The sequence below is a fragment of the Adiantum capillus-veneris genome, chromosome 21 (genome assembly GCF_014529385.1).
Source record: "Adiantum capillus-veneris isolate H3 chromosome 21, ASM1452938v2, whole genome shotgun sequence".
Classification (NCBI taxonomy): Eukaryota; Viridiplantae; Streptophyta; class Polypodiopsida; order Polypodiales; family Pteridaceae; genus Adiantum; species Adiantum capillus-veneris.
In genome coordinates this window covers 120469617-120485954 of record NC_140951.1, presented here as the reverse complement: position 1 = coordinate 120485954, position 16338 = coordinate 120469617, and the positions used below count along the sequence as shown (strand labels likewise).

Below are 16338 nucleotides of genomic sequence, written 5' to 3'. Positions count from 1 at the left end.
AAAAGTGCAACGGGCGACACTGTTGGAATGATAAATTTTGTTGTTATCTCCAAATAGTACAAAAATAGGGCTAGATATATAAGTGTCTAATCCTAACTTAGTGACTAAATCTTGACTAATAGATGAAATGGTGTTGCCTGTGTCTAAAAGTGCTCCTTGTGATGCGTTTTGAATGAGAGCTACAATGGAACACACCATGCTGATGGAAGTGGTGGTGGCTTGGACGTGCGAATGGGTGCCTCCCACCATCCACTCGCTCAAATGTTTTCTGAAAGAGCAGCAAGTAAAGCAGCATCTGCGACTTGGACTTGATTGTTTTAAACTTGTTGTGTTGCCCTCAGCTGATGAGACAGCATTTGCGGACATGCCCATAGTTGTTGCAAAAGAAACACTTCGGTCTTCCCGATCTGGTAGACTTCTTCAAGAAGCATATTGACTATTTTGGACGTCGATCTCCATTGGGGTAGGGAGTTTAGGGATGGCTCCAGATGTAGTGATTTGAAAGAGGGCTAGGATTGGTGTTGGAAGCTCAGATTGCAGGCTACTTTCAATGCACTTGTCATGCCAAGGGTAGGACCAGGCATGGCCAAGGGCCATGATAGACATGCAGTCAAAGAGGTCCCTATATTTAGTAGGCCAAGGGTCTATATAGGGCATGGCTGGGTGGTGATGAGCATGTTCCAGTTCCCTATGCCTTTCACTGGTATCAGATCTAGGGGGGAGAGCTATGGAGGAAGGGGGCCTTGCATGGCTTGTGCATCTCTCTCTCTATCTATCTCCCTCTCTCTCTCTCTCTCTCTCTCTCTCTCTCTCTCTCTCTCTCTCTCTCTTTCTCTCTCTCTCTCTCTCTCTCTCTCTCTCTCTCTCTCTCTCTCTCTCTCTCTCTCTTTGTCTCTCTCTCTCTCTTCCTCTCTCTCTTGATCGTTCATGGAGAACTGTGGAGAAGATCTCTTGCTAGGCGGGAAGATCAAGGCCAAGCTTTGTGCGTGTGCAACATCCCTTGCTAGGCGGGAAAGTACCCATGGAAACCCATGGAAATGGTACCTTGAGGCGGGATGGCCTGCTCATCGACCTACACAGCCATGGAAACCCATGGAAATGGTACCTTGAGGCGGGGTGGCCTGCTCGTCGACCTGCACAAAAAAGGCCACCATGGGGCTCGTTGGGAGTGCTGGAGAAGGCGCTTGCGGGTTCTTCACCGGGCCGCTTATTGTTGACAACCAGTGTGAGCAAGGGCTTCGCTCCTTCTGCGTGGCAGCATGCAGCCCGCCATAGCTGTGGCATGTTCATACGAGCTAGGTCACTTTGACCTTAGGGCTTAAGTTTATGAGCTAGATCCCACGCTTAAGGGCCTCAAGAAGTTGTGGCAAGGAGTCATGACCAGGGTCACGGCCAGTCAAGGACTCCCTGCTAGGCTTGCCGGGATGCATGAGAGTCTCGAAAAGGCGCAAGGGCCACTCAAGGACACCGTACCTATTTGCCAGGATGCATGTGAGCTTTACCTCAAAGGTGCATGTGAGCTTTTCCTCGAAGGAAGGAAAAGGCGGCTTTTCCAAGGTATGCATGCCCTGTCATGCATGCTCATGCTCGAGCCTCGGCAAAGTGGCTATGGCTGCCTGGCATGCCCACTACAATAGAGAGGAAGCAAGAAAGAGATTTCCAAGGGTACTTTTATTCCAAATTCACCGACGATTGCAGTTTGACCAAGGATTATGCTCGTGGCAAAAAGATTTCGAGAGCAAAGCAATGCCAACAAGGATTGATGAAGACAATCAAGATGTTGGGCAGGCTTGGATAAGAGCAGGAGCCTTCCAGTACGGTGCTACCCTCCCGGATTTTCGACATGATTCCAGGTATTTATGTCTATGTTTTGGCATTAATTTTTGAATTAGTTATGCAATCAATTATTATAGTTCGTTGACATATAGAAATCACGGCTTGATTGTCTTTTACCAGCACGGCTTGTATTGACTCCCCAAGTTATAAGTGGTAGTTGAGGTATCTCAACATCCAGTAAGGTATGCGCCTAGTATGGTGCTCTTGGCATTCATTGTTGGCATCACCTCAATGTTTAACTTGTGAAATCGACTCAAGCATGGCTTGAGTACCTGCCGCACTAATCTGAAGTTTGTACCAATGGACTCTCAAGGAGATCGGCACACCATGTTGCTTGATTTGATGTAGGGTGCATAGGACTCGGAATGGCCAACTTCTTGTCACTGCTTCCAGAATCCGGCCAAGATGCTAGCCACACCGCACTAGCCAATTTCCATTAACACGGTCAATTTTTGTTTACAATGATATCTGTGCATCAGCAGCAACATCTGTTGGCTAACAACTCCATACTTATATGAAGCAAGGCTTCCATTTTTTCATCTTGCATGGCGACTCCCCACGTTCGGCCTATGCTATGAGCATACAAACTTGGGATGGAATTGACAATATGCTTGTAGGTTATTTCATTACGTGACAAACGGGCGTATATGATACAAGGGATGCATCTGTACATACGACAACCCCCACTTGTGCAGCAGATATGGCTATGTGCCATTCTTAAGCGAGTTTTCTTACATGGAATATCGGGCCAACTGGTTACAGCAACGACCAGGTTAGCCAATTTTACAATCTTCTTATTTTTCCATGTTTACATCTTTGATTGGAAACTATTGCTTTTGTGCAAAGCAATGTGCTTTGAAAATTTTACATGAAGCAAGGCTTCTTCCTTGTGCCAAGGTACTGCCCAAAGACTTGGCATCAAGGGCATTGGCACACAAGTTCGGGAAACTGGAAAAATAGGGAATATCAGCCCACAAAATCCCTTACCAGTTCAAACTGTGCAAGGCACTTATAGTTTTCGCTCTCACGTTTGAGGCCATCACTTTTGCCAAGGGCTTAAGTTTATGTATGCATGGCATGCTAGCTAGGTGGATTCAATTTTACCTCCTCCTGAAACACGCTTCCACTACAATACCAGAAACTTTGTCAAGGAAAAGATAAGTTCGGGATTGTTTAACATGATTTTTGGTTGCTGTCAACACACACCAAAATTAAAAGGAACCTAAATCTAGGACTTCTTTCACAGGCAAAGTGCCATTTTTAAGTCATTTTTGTACAGTCACGACCCCATACATGGTAAGTGGGTCAAGCTGTGGCTTCTGTTTTCCAATACCTATCTTGATGAGAGCACACATATTGGGAACCCACTCTAGAAATTTAGGGCAAGTTTCTCATCCCAGCGTGCTCTTCTTCTCTCTCCTTCTCTCTCTCTCTCAAGATTAAGGAAAATTTTCTAAGAAACTCTTTGATACATGTTTTGCTTGTGAGTCAGTTTGAGCCAAGGTGCTCTAACTCTCAGCTAGAATTTCGCCAAGATGCCATTCACATTAGTCTTCATCGGTTTATTGATTGAACACTGATTGCATAAGGGCTATGAGCCACACACAGGCTCGCTAAGAGCCATTGTCAGATCTTGAATAAGACCCAACTATTGGCATTCCTTGAGTGATTGTTCTTACAATCGAACAAATCTGCCCAGTGGAGTACACATCGGATACATCGACGTTAATGGACAAGCAAGAGTCTTGTCATTACGGATGATTAGGGTGTCATTTTTACACTACGTGTTTTTAGTGCGACGCTCAAGTTGAGTTTTTGATTCTCTTGAACTCACATCAGCTGATCTATACCATGGAGTCTAGAGGCAGCAAACAGTTGAGATAGCATGGCTGTTCATACGAACTAGGCATCTCACTTGTGTGGATTTCCTGCTCTCTCTATAGCACTACGAGAATTTATGGAATCACAGTGTCGTGTAGCTCCACTGCCATGATGAGAAAAAGAGCAGAGAAATGAAAGCTAAGATTCTTTGAAGTCTACACATTAAGTGAGCAGTGATCAGGGCTTGATAACAAGCCAAGCTTAATGATTAATGTATGCCAGATGCAGATTAGAAGGGCCAACAGATGCCTCAACGATGCCAAAAATGAGTGTGCTTGCAGTGACCACAGATGAGATATTTTGATCTAGAACTGTAGTGCTTGAAGTGCTCTACCGGCTTGTCTTTACGGCTCGTCGATTGGAGCTACGATGAAGAAGTTATGGAACTTTGAAGTTTGAGTTAATGCAGATCTGTACTGGATTGGGCAACTGCAGCTGAGGTGACAGAAATAAAATGAATGCACAGGCCTGAAGTGCTCACTTTGTGGAGCGCGTCGGTCTTTTCAGATCAGCAATCGGAGTTACGGTTGCCAAGATATGAGCCGTTAAATATTCACCGGGGGCCGGCTCCGAGCCAGTCAGGTCGACTTGGGCAATGTGCCATGTGGGAATTTTACAGCCCTACAGGTTTTGTATGCATTCTATGAATTTACGGCTCGTCAGATACAGTCCAGGTTGATTGGATAATCTGCATTAAGGTCGGTGTCAGTTGCCGATGCGACTGAGTTGGGTTATTTTGGCATTATTCGAGATATCGGAGTGGACAATAAAAATTCACGATGACATTGTTATTCAAGGACTGCTGAAGAAATTTGTATTGCTTGGGATTGCTCGGTCGGCATGTATGCTAAATGTGGCTGCCCAATGCTTGGCCTTTGTCGGCATGTATGCTATATATGGTGCCCATCAAAGTCCAAGGGCCGCCCAAGGGACAAAGGCCAAGGGTGCCCATAAGCCTAACAAAAAGGCCGCCTGAGGTCATTGCCTGAAGAGGGTGGCCACCCAATTGAAAGGATTTTGAGTGGGAAAAGGAAAGGAGAAGAAGCGTGCAGCAGCCAGGGGCGACGAGCAGCAGGAAGAAGGAACTCGCAGCCTGCTCTAGGATGCCGTGATGGCTTCGGAGCAGAGCGAAAATTAACGGGCAAGGCAGGGCTTTTCCATTTGGTCCTAGCTGCAGCGGATTCCGCGCTGGTCCGGATTTGGGATGCCACGTTATAGGGACGGTTCGTGTGCCACGTCAATAGCGGCGGCGCTACTGCTTAGGAAAAAAACGAGCTATTATTAGGGTTTTTGGCATGCGAGTAAAGGGAGAGCAAAATGTGAAGAAGGAGGAGAGGGCAAGCCAAGGAGGGCTATCATCGAAGAAGGTAGGGAAGAAGCCAAGGAGGCAAGCTAGGGCTCTCTCTCTCAACCTTGGATACTAAAGCAAGGAGTTCTCTTCTCTCTCTCTCTCTCTCGGCTTAGCAAGGAGGACTTCCTCTCCCTCTCGAGCTTGAACAGTAAGCAAGCAATGCGAGAGCTTGTCAAAGTGAATCAAAAGTAAACTTAAAAAGGGCAAGCTTGGTCGAGGTAGCAAGGTGGCAAGTTTGTCGAGGCATGCAAGCAGGAAGATACAGGATAATTGGTAATAAATAAAGCTTGATGATCAAGGTATTGAGCGAATAGAATTGAAACTTGCAGATTCCAAGTGCAATTGAAGCAGATAATTCAAAGACAGTATAAAGCGATAGGAGGAAATTTCCACAACCATCATCATATAGAGATTGAATTAACATTCTTTTAAGTCCGGTGTCGTTAACGGCCCGGTTAATTCTGTAAAGCGGGAGCCTAAACTCCTCGTTAGCAGATGATCCAAGTGACGGTGCTGTTAACAGTCCTCCTTGGCGTAAGGACTAAGTTGTACTCAAAGTAATATTCAATTAATTGATGATTGCGGTGATTGGCAGAGTTGTCATTGTCTCTTGTTCTCTCTCTTTCACACCTCCCACAGCCGGAGGCTCGGCGCCTGCCCGACTCACGTAGCGAACACATATCCCCCGACAACAGTCTTGGGGTAAGACCCAGCGGGTGATTCCTAAATCACTCCATCGGCATTCAGGATTACATTTTGATATATCCCAGTTGCACTTTCAAGGAAAGACGTCCGCAATTTACCACGGGGTAGTGGAAAAATTCAACTTTTCAAGTTGATTCCAATCATTGTTATACGGTCGACTATGATGGTTATCGTTACCTGCTAGTTTAGCATATTCTATAAAGGGCCTTACCAAGGGGTTTGACTACGTAGATTATAACCAAAGGGTTTGGATTGCAAAGGCAACACCGAGGGTTTCCAGTGCAATGTTGCTTGGTTTTTTCACAGGTGGTTTCAATACGGGTACTTGAACTTTCAGTTCAATCCCCAGAGCCATGCCAAGGGCATGTCGGAACAAGTATTATGGGGCCATAGTGTCGAATGTACATTATGCTGTTATGAACCCACTTGTCGGATTCGATTTGGCACATGTTGTCACATGGGATACAACATGGTCTAGGGACTCAAGGAGTTCGGTTTAGCCAATGTGAAGCAATGAATGAGGGTCCCTCTCACTCTTGTCGTGGAGTGTTTAGAGTTACCTCCACACACAAATACATCTTGTACTTGAAGGATGTTCTTTTTTAAACATCTCTACATGAGACATATTTCACATGTGGAGAATATGAGTCTCTGGACTGACACTGGCATCCATTATTTCAAGTATGTGTCACGACAAAGTCCCTAGGTGCTGGTCAAATCTATTTTCTAGACCATTTTCAGCACGACATATCAGGAGAAATTTGGGTGGCCAAAAATTATCGGATACTTATAATGACTTGTTCAGGTACAAGTACTGCTAAACAACATTACAGATGGTTGTTTATACATATAGCAAGGCTCTAAGTTGTTAATGAAAAAGTTTCATTTTTTGTCCCTAGAAGTGATTAATGTTTCACCTTCTATTATGGTTCAAACGTTTTAGCAAGGCTTGCAAATGATTATAGCAGACAGTATTTAGTTTCTTTTTTGAACTATTTACATTCCTCTTTAATGTGTGCTACAAGCATCACATTCACCATAAGTATTGGCAAAGCTAATCATGGATATACAGGTTCAAATCCGTTTTTTGCTAAATGCATGCACACTAGGTGTTATGGGCCCTAGTGTTTAGCAAAGGCTGATTTGGAGAAGCATGCATATTCATCACATTCATTGCTTATGAAGGATTCCACAATCTATGTGCAGTATCTCTCTGAGCTTACTTTTGGATCTACCAATCACCAATAGAGGTCATGGCTCGGTTTGGGTGCTTGTGGATTTTTCACGCTAACCAAGATGGTTATTCATCAGAACATTGTTGTTTGCTCAGCAATGTTGTATGATACTGTGATCCCCGTTTACGGGCCATCTGGGAAGACTGTATGTAAATCGTGGGAAAAACACCTCAGTACTGTCACTTATCCTAGGGGATAGGCACATTACAAAGTGTAATCTTGTGCCGAAGGATATGCAAAGTGCGTACATTAACACCAAGCAATCCAATTAGTAAGCATTTATTGCTCTACTTGGAGTTTGCTTACCATAAGTTAAAGCATGTTTGCGACTAGGTGTAGTCTCTTCATGTATAAATCAAGTTCTCAACCTTGAACACTAGTTATGGTGGGGTTGTTTGCTATTGAGATTGAAAAACAAGGCAAGGACTTAAACTTGACTGATGAGTTATGTTAGCAACTACTTTCATGGAAAGTGAAAAGAGGTAATCTTTAGGGTACATCTTTGTGTGATAACTCGTTTTGCATACTCATGAGTGTTCTAAATGGAGTCTACACACTATGATTGGATAGGAATCGGTAACACAAGATGGTTACAAATGGACAACAATGTGAAAAAGCAAGATCTTACTCTTGGTTTCATTGAACCTCCTGCTGAACCATGTTCTGGTCAACCAAACAATTGGATCCATGAAGGATGCCACTATAGAAAACATTAGTGCATCATTAACTCTTGTTTTCGAGGACAAAAATGCTTCTCCAAGGGGGAAGTAATGTCATGCCAAGGGTAGGACCAGGCACGGCCAAGGGCCAGGATGGACATGCAGTTAAGGGGGTCCCTATATTTAGCAGGCCAAGGGTCTATATAGGGCATGGCTGGGTGGTGATGAGCATGTTTCAGTTCCCTATGCCTTTTAGCACTGGGCTATTTGAATAGCTTTGTGAAAAGAGTTTGGGACTTGGTCGCGGACTCAACGGCAGATATCATGTTGAAGGCATGGCCACAGAAAATACAGCTTCATTTCTTCACACATGGAAAGGTCAGCTCGTAGAAACAATTGATAAAGTTTAACAACAAATTGAGCAATTGGTTCCTTTTTTTGTTGTTATAAAACATTCAACTCTTAAAGTGATGTTTGTGTCCCATTTTGGTGTGCAAAACACTATATTAATAAGTGTTTTAACAATGGCCAATTACACTTGACCTAGTCGTGTTGTTGGACAAACCAGGTGGCAGCTACTCCTTCCAGAAGCATCCGCAGTTTGAGGGCCTGGTGGTCATCATCCTAGCCAAGATAGCTTGCAACATTTTTGAAACGATAGATGCTCAAAAAGTGCTTAGGCCTCACCTTTGACTCAATGCGTGTAGCGTTGGAATGTTGGCTTGACAGAAAACATATCAAGGATTGATTTGTATGATTGATCTGCATTAGCATGTTGGAGACTGTCGAGCGCATGTGGTCTAAGGGAGCTTATGTGTGATCATGCGTGAACTCAGATGCATCGAGGCCTCTTCACCGTGTGGTGAGTTTGGGGCTTGTCTAGCTGAAGTGATGCAGCTCATGGTTGCGATTGAGTGTAAGCAGAATTACTGTGCTAAGAGGCAAGAAGACCTAACTGTGCTTGGCTGGGAAGCCGGTCTAACTCCACCAATGTGATATGCTAAGTCTACACCTTAAGCCTACCTTTCATTGTGGCTCTCAAGGCCTTATATTACCTCATGGTATCCTATACCAAGAACTCCAGAACCGACTGGCTTGGATTGTTAGTTACAACAGACTGGCTTGAATCTCTGTTAGTTACAACAGGCTGGATACGCTCTTGGTGGGCCTAGGGTGTTGACTGTATTGACTGGGCTGGCCTCTCAGTATGCTGACTATGTTGGCATGTCACAATATCGACCATTTTATGCAAAAGAAGAGCTATCATTGAAAATAAAGAGATTCCATGAGTTGTATTATTTGTTATGAGAGTTAACTACATCCAAAACATGGTTGTTTGAATGAGGGGAAATTGGTGGCAATTAAAAATGGCTGATGTGATGATTGATGTAGGACTGATCAATAGTAGAGGTCGAGGTCGAAGGAAAGGGTCCATGTGGTAGGGGCTATATGGTGGATGGTGACGAGGCTGTTGGTGGCCAACAAGCCTCGGGTTCCCAGGAAACAACCCGTGCCACCCACCACCGTGAGATAGCGCATGGGGTCAGCCTCACGAATTTGGCCTAGAATGGAGATGGTGCCCTTGTTGTTGCAATCACATGGGATGCTAAGGAGAGAGAGATCTCAGGATTGCGTAAGGCCAGGAGTGAGAGAGCACGCTATGCAACTCAAGTTCAAACGCAGGGCAAAAATTTTCGAGCCACTACATCCACTCATGACACCATTACTCTTGCACAGGGTGGCCCATTATGAAATGGTACAAAGAGTTCTTAGAAATACCATCTTATCTATAAAAAGAAATAGAAATACAAACGCCATTTGCCTCCAAGCTTTCCCTTCACAATACCAAATAGGTGGAAAAAAATTGGCCTTTTTTCTGTACCACCAACCTTTGCTTGCAGCCAGTCAGAGGTCCTCATATGAGATCAAAACAAGCAAAGCCATCTAGATGGGGAATCAAGTGATGAATCTCTTTCCTCCCCAAGGAGGCCTAGCAATGTGTAAAGGTAATATGTTTGGAGCATCATACACACACACACACACACACACACACACACACACACACACACACACACACACACACACACACACACACACACACACACACACACACACATATTGCATGGTAAGTGTAAGGTGCATGGATTCCTTGCAGATCATACCCCATGTGAAATCTTGGTAACCATTCTTTTTTTGTTCCATTAAATGAGCCATGAGCCCGAACCTTTGTATTAAAACAATCTAAAGATAGTTTATATGCCTCAACATGATTTTGCTACGGTATCGCATGGTTAATATATGAAACTGAGACCTAAGATCCCTTTCATCAAGTTGCATATAATTCCTTCCTATTCGTTTTCAAAGTTGGCCTCTTAGTATGCTGACTGTGTTGGCATGTCACAATATCGACCATTTTATGCAAAAGAAGAGCTATCGTTGAAAATAAAAAGATTCCATGAGTTGTATTATTTGTTATGAGAGTGAACTACGTCTAAAACATGGTTGTTTGAATGAGGGGTAATTGGCGGCAATTTAAAATGTATGATGTGATCATTGATGTAAGACTGATCAATAGTAGAGGTCGAGGTCAAAGGAAAGGGTCCATGTGGTAGGGGCTATATGGTTGATGGTGACGAGGCTGTTGGTGGCCAACAAGCCTCGGGCGCCCAAGAAATAGCGCGTGCCACCCACGACAGTGACGTAGCGCACGGGGTCGGCCTCACAAATTTGGCCTACAATGGAGATGGTGCCCTTGTTCTTGCAATCGCATGGGATGCTAAGGAGAGAGAGATCTCAGGATTGCGCAAGGCGAGGAGTGAGAGAGCACACTATGCAACTCAAGTTCAAACGCAGGGCAAAAAATTTCGAGCCACTACATCCACTCATGACACCATTACTCTCGCACAAGGTGGCCCATTATGAAATGGTACAAAGAGTTCTTGAAAATACCATCTTATCTATAAAAAGAAATAGGAATACAAACGCCATTTGCCTCGAAAATTTCCCTTCACAATACCAAAAGGTGGAAAAGAACTGGCCTTTTTTTGTACCACCAACCTTTGCTCGCAGCCACTCAGAGGTCCTCATATGAGATCAAAACAAGCAAAGCCATCTAGATGGGGAATCGAGTGATGAATCTCTCTCCTCCTCGAGGAGGCCTAGCAATGTGTAAAGGTAATATATTTGGAGCACCATATATATAAACACACACACACACACACACACACACACACACACACACACACATTGCATGGTAAGTGTAAGGTGCATGCATTCCTTGCAGATCAAACCCCATGTCAAATCTTGGTAACCATTCTATTTTTGTTTTATAAAATTGGCCATGGGCCCGAACCTTTGTATTAAAACAATCTAAAGATAGTTTATATGCCACAACATGATTTTGCTACGGTATCGCATGGTTAACATATGAAACTTAGACCTAAGATCACTTTCGTCAAGTTTCATATAATCCCTTCCTATTCTTTTTGAGAGTTGGCCTCTCAGTATGGTGACTGTGTTGGCATGTCACAATATCGACCATTTTATGCAAAAGAAGAGCTATCATTGAAAATAAAGAGATTCCATGAGTTGTATTATTTGTTATGAGAGTGAACTACATCTAAAACATGGTTGTTTGAATGAGGGGAAATTGGAAGCAATTTAAAATGTCTAATGTGATCATTGATGTAGGAATGATCAATAGTAGAGGTCGAGGTTGAAGGAAAGGGTCCATGTGGTAGGGGCTATATGGTTGATGGTGACGAGGCTGTTGCTGGCCAACAAGCCTCGTGCGCCCAAGAAATAGCCCGTGCCACCCACCACCATGAGGTAGCGCACGGGGTCGGCCTCGCGAATTGGGCCTAGAAGGGAGATGGTGCCCTTGCTGTTGCAATCGCATGGGATGCTAAGGAGAGAGAGAGATCTCAGGATTGCGCAAGGTGAGGAGTGAGAGAGCACGCTATGCAACTCAAGTCCAAACGCAGGGCAAAAGTTTTCGAGCCACTACATCCACTCATGACACCATTACTCTCGAAGAGGGTGGCCCATTATGAAATGGTACAAAGAGTTCTTAGAAATACCATCTTATCTATAAAAAGAAATAGAAATACAAATGCCATTTGCCTCCAAACTTTCCCTTCACAATACCAAATAGGTGGAAAAAAATTGGCCTTTTTTCTGTACCACCAACCTTTGCTTGCAGCCAGTCAGAGGTCCTCATATGAGATCAAAACAAGCAAAGCCATCTAGATGGGGAATCGAGTGATGAATCTCTTTCCTCCCCAAGGAGGCCTAGCAATGTGTAAAGGTAATATATTTGGAGCATCACACACACACACACACACACACATATTGCATGGTAAGTGTAAGGTGCATGGATTCCTTGTAGATCATACCATGGGTCCGAACCTTTGTATTAAAACAATCTAAAGATAGTTTATATGGCACAACATGATTTTGCTACTTATCGCATGGTTAACATATGAAACTTAGACCTAAGATCAGTTTCGTCAAGTTGCATATAATTCCTTCCTATTCTTTTTCAGAGATGAATTTTTCAAAGTTCGAGTTGTTTTTTGGACCTTTTACGGTACTTGTTGACGAATCTTTGTTTTTCCTTTGGCTCTTGATGTGCATCATCAAGTTTGCAAGTGGTATGATTGTAAGGTGACACCGACTTTTTGCGAACACGGCAAGCAATCATGTTTCTGGACGTGAGAAAAGCTACTCCATGCCAAATTGTTATAGGCCATTAATGATCCATATCTATCAATTTATGCAAAAGAAGAGCTATCATTGAAAATAAGGAGACTCTATGAGTTGTATTATTCGTTATGGGACCGCACTACAGCAACATGGTTGTTTTGAATGAGCAAAAAAATTGGCGGCAATTAAAAACGTGTGATGTGATGTAGGATCAATAGTAGAGGTCCAGGTCGAAGGAAAGGGTCCATGTGGCAGGGGCAGTATGGTCGATGGTGACGAGGCGGTTGGTGGCCAAGCCTCGGGCCCCCAAGAAATCGCCCGTGCCACCCACCACCGTGAGGTAGCGCACGGGGTCGGCTTCGCGAATTTGGCCGAGGATGGAGATGGTGCCCTTGTAGTCACCCTCGGTGATGTTGGCCGTGAAGATATGGAAGAGCGTGTAGCCCACTTTGCTGTCCAGCTGCCACAGGCCTTGAGCCACGCCGATCTGCTGCGAGGTATTGGCGGGGCCCTCCGTGATGGGGTCTTCGAAGGTGGAGGTGGTGCCGAAGGAGTACGGATTGGGCCACGTCACGTTGGGTGACAGCCCGTACACGGAGTTGAAGTAGTCCTTGTTATCCACGGCGGGGTTGTAGACGGTGTTGTGCAAATAGAAGGTGAAGGCGCTGGGTCCGCACAGAGTGGCGGCCCTCTGCTTGCAAGCACGATATGGATCATCTCTATAAGCTGCAGGAGCGGGAGCTGCAGCAGCTGCTGCGGAATAAGTTGGCAGTAGCACCGCCATGATGCAAATGACGGCAGCTACCGCAGAGGCGGTCATCCTTATAGCTTATAATTTGTATTAATATAGCTAGAGCCTGGCACAATGTTGACAAGATGCCGTGCAATTAACACAGGATCAGCACTAGCTATGAGTAGCTTATAAGATGTGCATGTTATAATATGAGCCCGCTCTTGCATCTCTTTATATGATCAGCGTGGAGTGCTGATCCAGCCTGCGCAAGAAATGTTGAATTCTGAGCTTCAAAGTCGGCGAGTAGACTGACTTTTATGGTTGCATGAAAGCTACATAAGAACCTGCGCTGCAGTGCCCAACGTGGAATCCAAGGATGCCGCGAGCGGGGTCCTCTCTCTCTCTCTCTCTCTCTCTCTCTCTCTCTCTCTCTCTACAGCTGACCAATGAGAACTCATGCTGCACATTGACTTTCTTCCGCTATCCACGTCGCAAGGGAAAGGCAACACACACAAAAGTAAACCAGCGGCATCCCCTATCCTCAATCGTCATTCCATAGCAACTTCAAGGTTCTCCACTAAAATTCAAGGGAAAGACTAAAATTCAAGGTTCTCCAATAATTCTCCCTTGGAAGTTGCAAAGGAAAAGCAGATTTTTATGGACCATTGTAGTGTGAAAACCTCGTTTGAAACATTTGGCCATGCTTGTCCTTTCCTCTTTTATTGGTTCAATTTAGGGAATTGAGGATAAAACTGCCATGCCAACACTTTAATCAAAAGGGCACCATCAATCCCGACCCTTTTGCAATTAATATAAAAAGTTTGACTTCCACACAGTTCAAATGCAAGAGCCTCGATCGGTGGGGATTTAAGATTTGAAGGCTCTAGCTTGAAATTTTCAAGATCTAGAAGAAAGCCATTCTCTTCCATGCATGACCTCGCCACACAGTCACATCGCAATACCATTCACAGCTCCAAACTTATACAACTTGCTACCAACTTTTTGTACACACTTTGTGAAAGTAACAACAAGCCTTTTAGGTCTTGCCCATAATGCACTTTGGGTAGCTTTTTACTCGGCCTTGTGCTCACAATGAAGTCAGATCATCGTAAGTTGAGAACATATTGCTATATACTTAAATGTGAAAATGAAACTATACAATGACATTTTATGACAAATGTTAAACACAAAAGCATTACCGAGATGAATTCTAAGCTATTTATCAAACTGTTCATAAACGATGCCTACAACTCCTTTTAACACTAGTCTTGTATATGCACCCCAAAAGTAGCTTGTACCACTAAAAGCGGCTCATGCTAGGTTTTGCTGATTTCGACTATAACGTGCATCTCCTTAAATAAATTTGGAGTGTTGAACTTGCCTCCTTTTACCACAATCATTGACTTCTTGGCTCCAAAATCATATCTAGTTTACTGCCTTTTATGAATGCATGAAACTCACTTTATCAGTTCTGTAGTGCCTGGCTTAGCTTTATGTGGAATCGTACGATTGCTCCATTCTACGACGATGAAATATAGACATGGGCATACGGCGAGTACAAGCTCTTGCAGCTTGGAGAACAAGGTTCAATTGTTTTTAATACATTAAGATGATCAGCCTTGTAGTTAACAAATATATTATTAATCAATCTTGGAAGCATTGGAAATGCATGAAATAAGTATTCCAATCAGAACAACCATGTGTGTCTATGAGCTCTCCCTCGGTCTCTCTCTCTCTCTCTCTCTCTCTCTCTCTCTCTCTCTCTCTCTCTCTCTCTCTCTCTGGGATGTATTGTATCCAAAGATGGCGTTCCTACTGATCCAAGTAACATTGAAGTTGTTGTACCTTGGCCTACACCTAGATTTGTCAAAGAAGTACATGGATTTCTTGGGTTAATGGGATGGTACCGTACCTTTATTTAAGACTATGCTTAGAAAGCTTCTACATTGACTAACACCCTAAAGAAGACTAAAGTATATGCTTGGAATGAACGTGCTCATGCTAGCTTTGAAAAACTCAAGGTAGCTTTGGTGAATGCTCCAATACTGTTACAGCTCCCAAACTTCTCAAAAAAATTTACTGTACTCAGTGATGTAAATGGACAAGCAATCAGTGGCGTTCTCTCTCAAGAAGGAAGACCGGTAGCTTATGAATCTCGTAAGTTATACACTCATGAGTTAAATTATCCTACGCATGATTTGGAATTGTTGGTCGTTGTACATGCTCTTAAAGTATGGCAACATTATTGGAACTCATTGACCAATTATTGGGTAATTCTCACAATTTTCAACACTATAATCTTTCTCTGAAAATTATCTCATCCTTTAATAAACTAAATTTATAATTTTCCCATTAAGATTATGCAAAAAAATATTAAATTTTTATCTAATTAAATAGTAAAATTAATTAGAATTTTTTGACATAATTTCCACAGATTCCTAACATTATTTACAAGCTCTAAAGATTGTTTTGTAATTAATTAAGCTTAATTGATATATTTCCCCTTAATTAAGACTAAAATTAATCACTTTCAGTCCTAATATAGATCAATAGTTAGTTAGATTACTAAATCATAATCAAGATTAAGTAATTAAAAATATAATAACATATAAGGGAGTGCTCAATAGTAGAGCAATGTTTAATCTTCCATAATTAATAAGATAATAAGGAATATTAGACATAGATTAATATGTCTATTACTAATTAACTAGGATTAGTATTAATGATCTTGCTTAACCACTAGACTTTTGCTCTCTTAGTGATTTTTGAGAAGGATCTCTCTATACGAATGAGATATGTTTGGCCGAGGTCTTCGAGTACGAGTCGAAATGCGAGCCATCTTGGTCTTTTTATAGCTTCTGACAACCAAGCATCTGCGCAAACAGCTTCCCCCATCAGCCCCACTCTTCAAGCAGGCACCCCTAGCTGCTATTTCAACCTCCTGGATGGTCAAGATACCTTCCCAAGCACTTGTCTAGGCTAATTTTCAAGTCTGCTAATTTTATTTGTCTTTGCTACTTAATGGAAAAAATCTGGCTCCAATATCTACGAGGCCATGTGATATCTTAGCCTATCTCCTCTCAATATCTACCAAAATTCCATTTAATTTTTTGTAAAAAGTAATCGTGAAACTTCCAGTTAAGATTCGAGGGTCGACTTTTGTCCGAGTCTGGCTCATACTTTTTTTGGCTGAAGTAATAAGGTGCTTAAGATTCAAAAAGTACCAACCTTTGC

At 43.2% G+C, this 16338-nt stretch overlaps 1 protein-coding gene across 1 annotated transcript; it reads right to left on the bottom strand.

The window, feature by feature from the left end:
* Window positions 1-12438: 12438 nt before the first annotated feature.
* Window positions 12439-13307, bottom strand: LOC147431626 (pterocarpan synthase 1-like). Its single transcript, XM_086494613.1, has one exon. The coding sequence runs from the start codon at window positions 13189-13191 to the stop codon at window positions 12583-12585; it is 609 nt and encodes a 202-aa protein (XP_086350739.1). The 5' UTR covers window positions 13192-13307; the 3' UTR covers window positions 12439-12582.
* Window positions 13308-16338: the final 3031 nt, after the last annotated feature.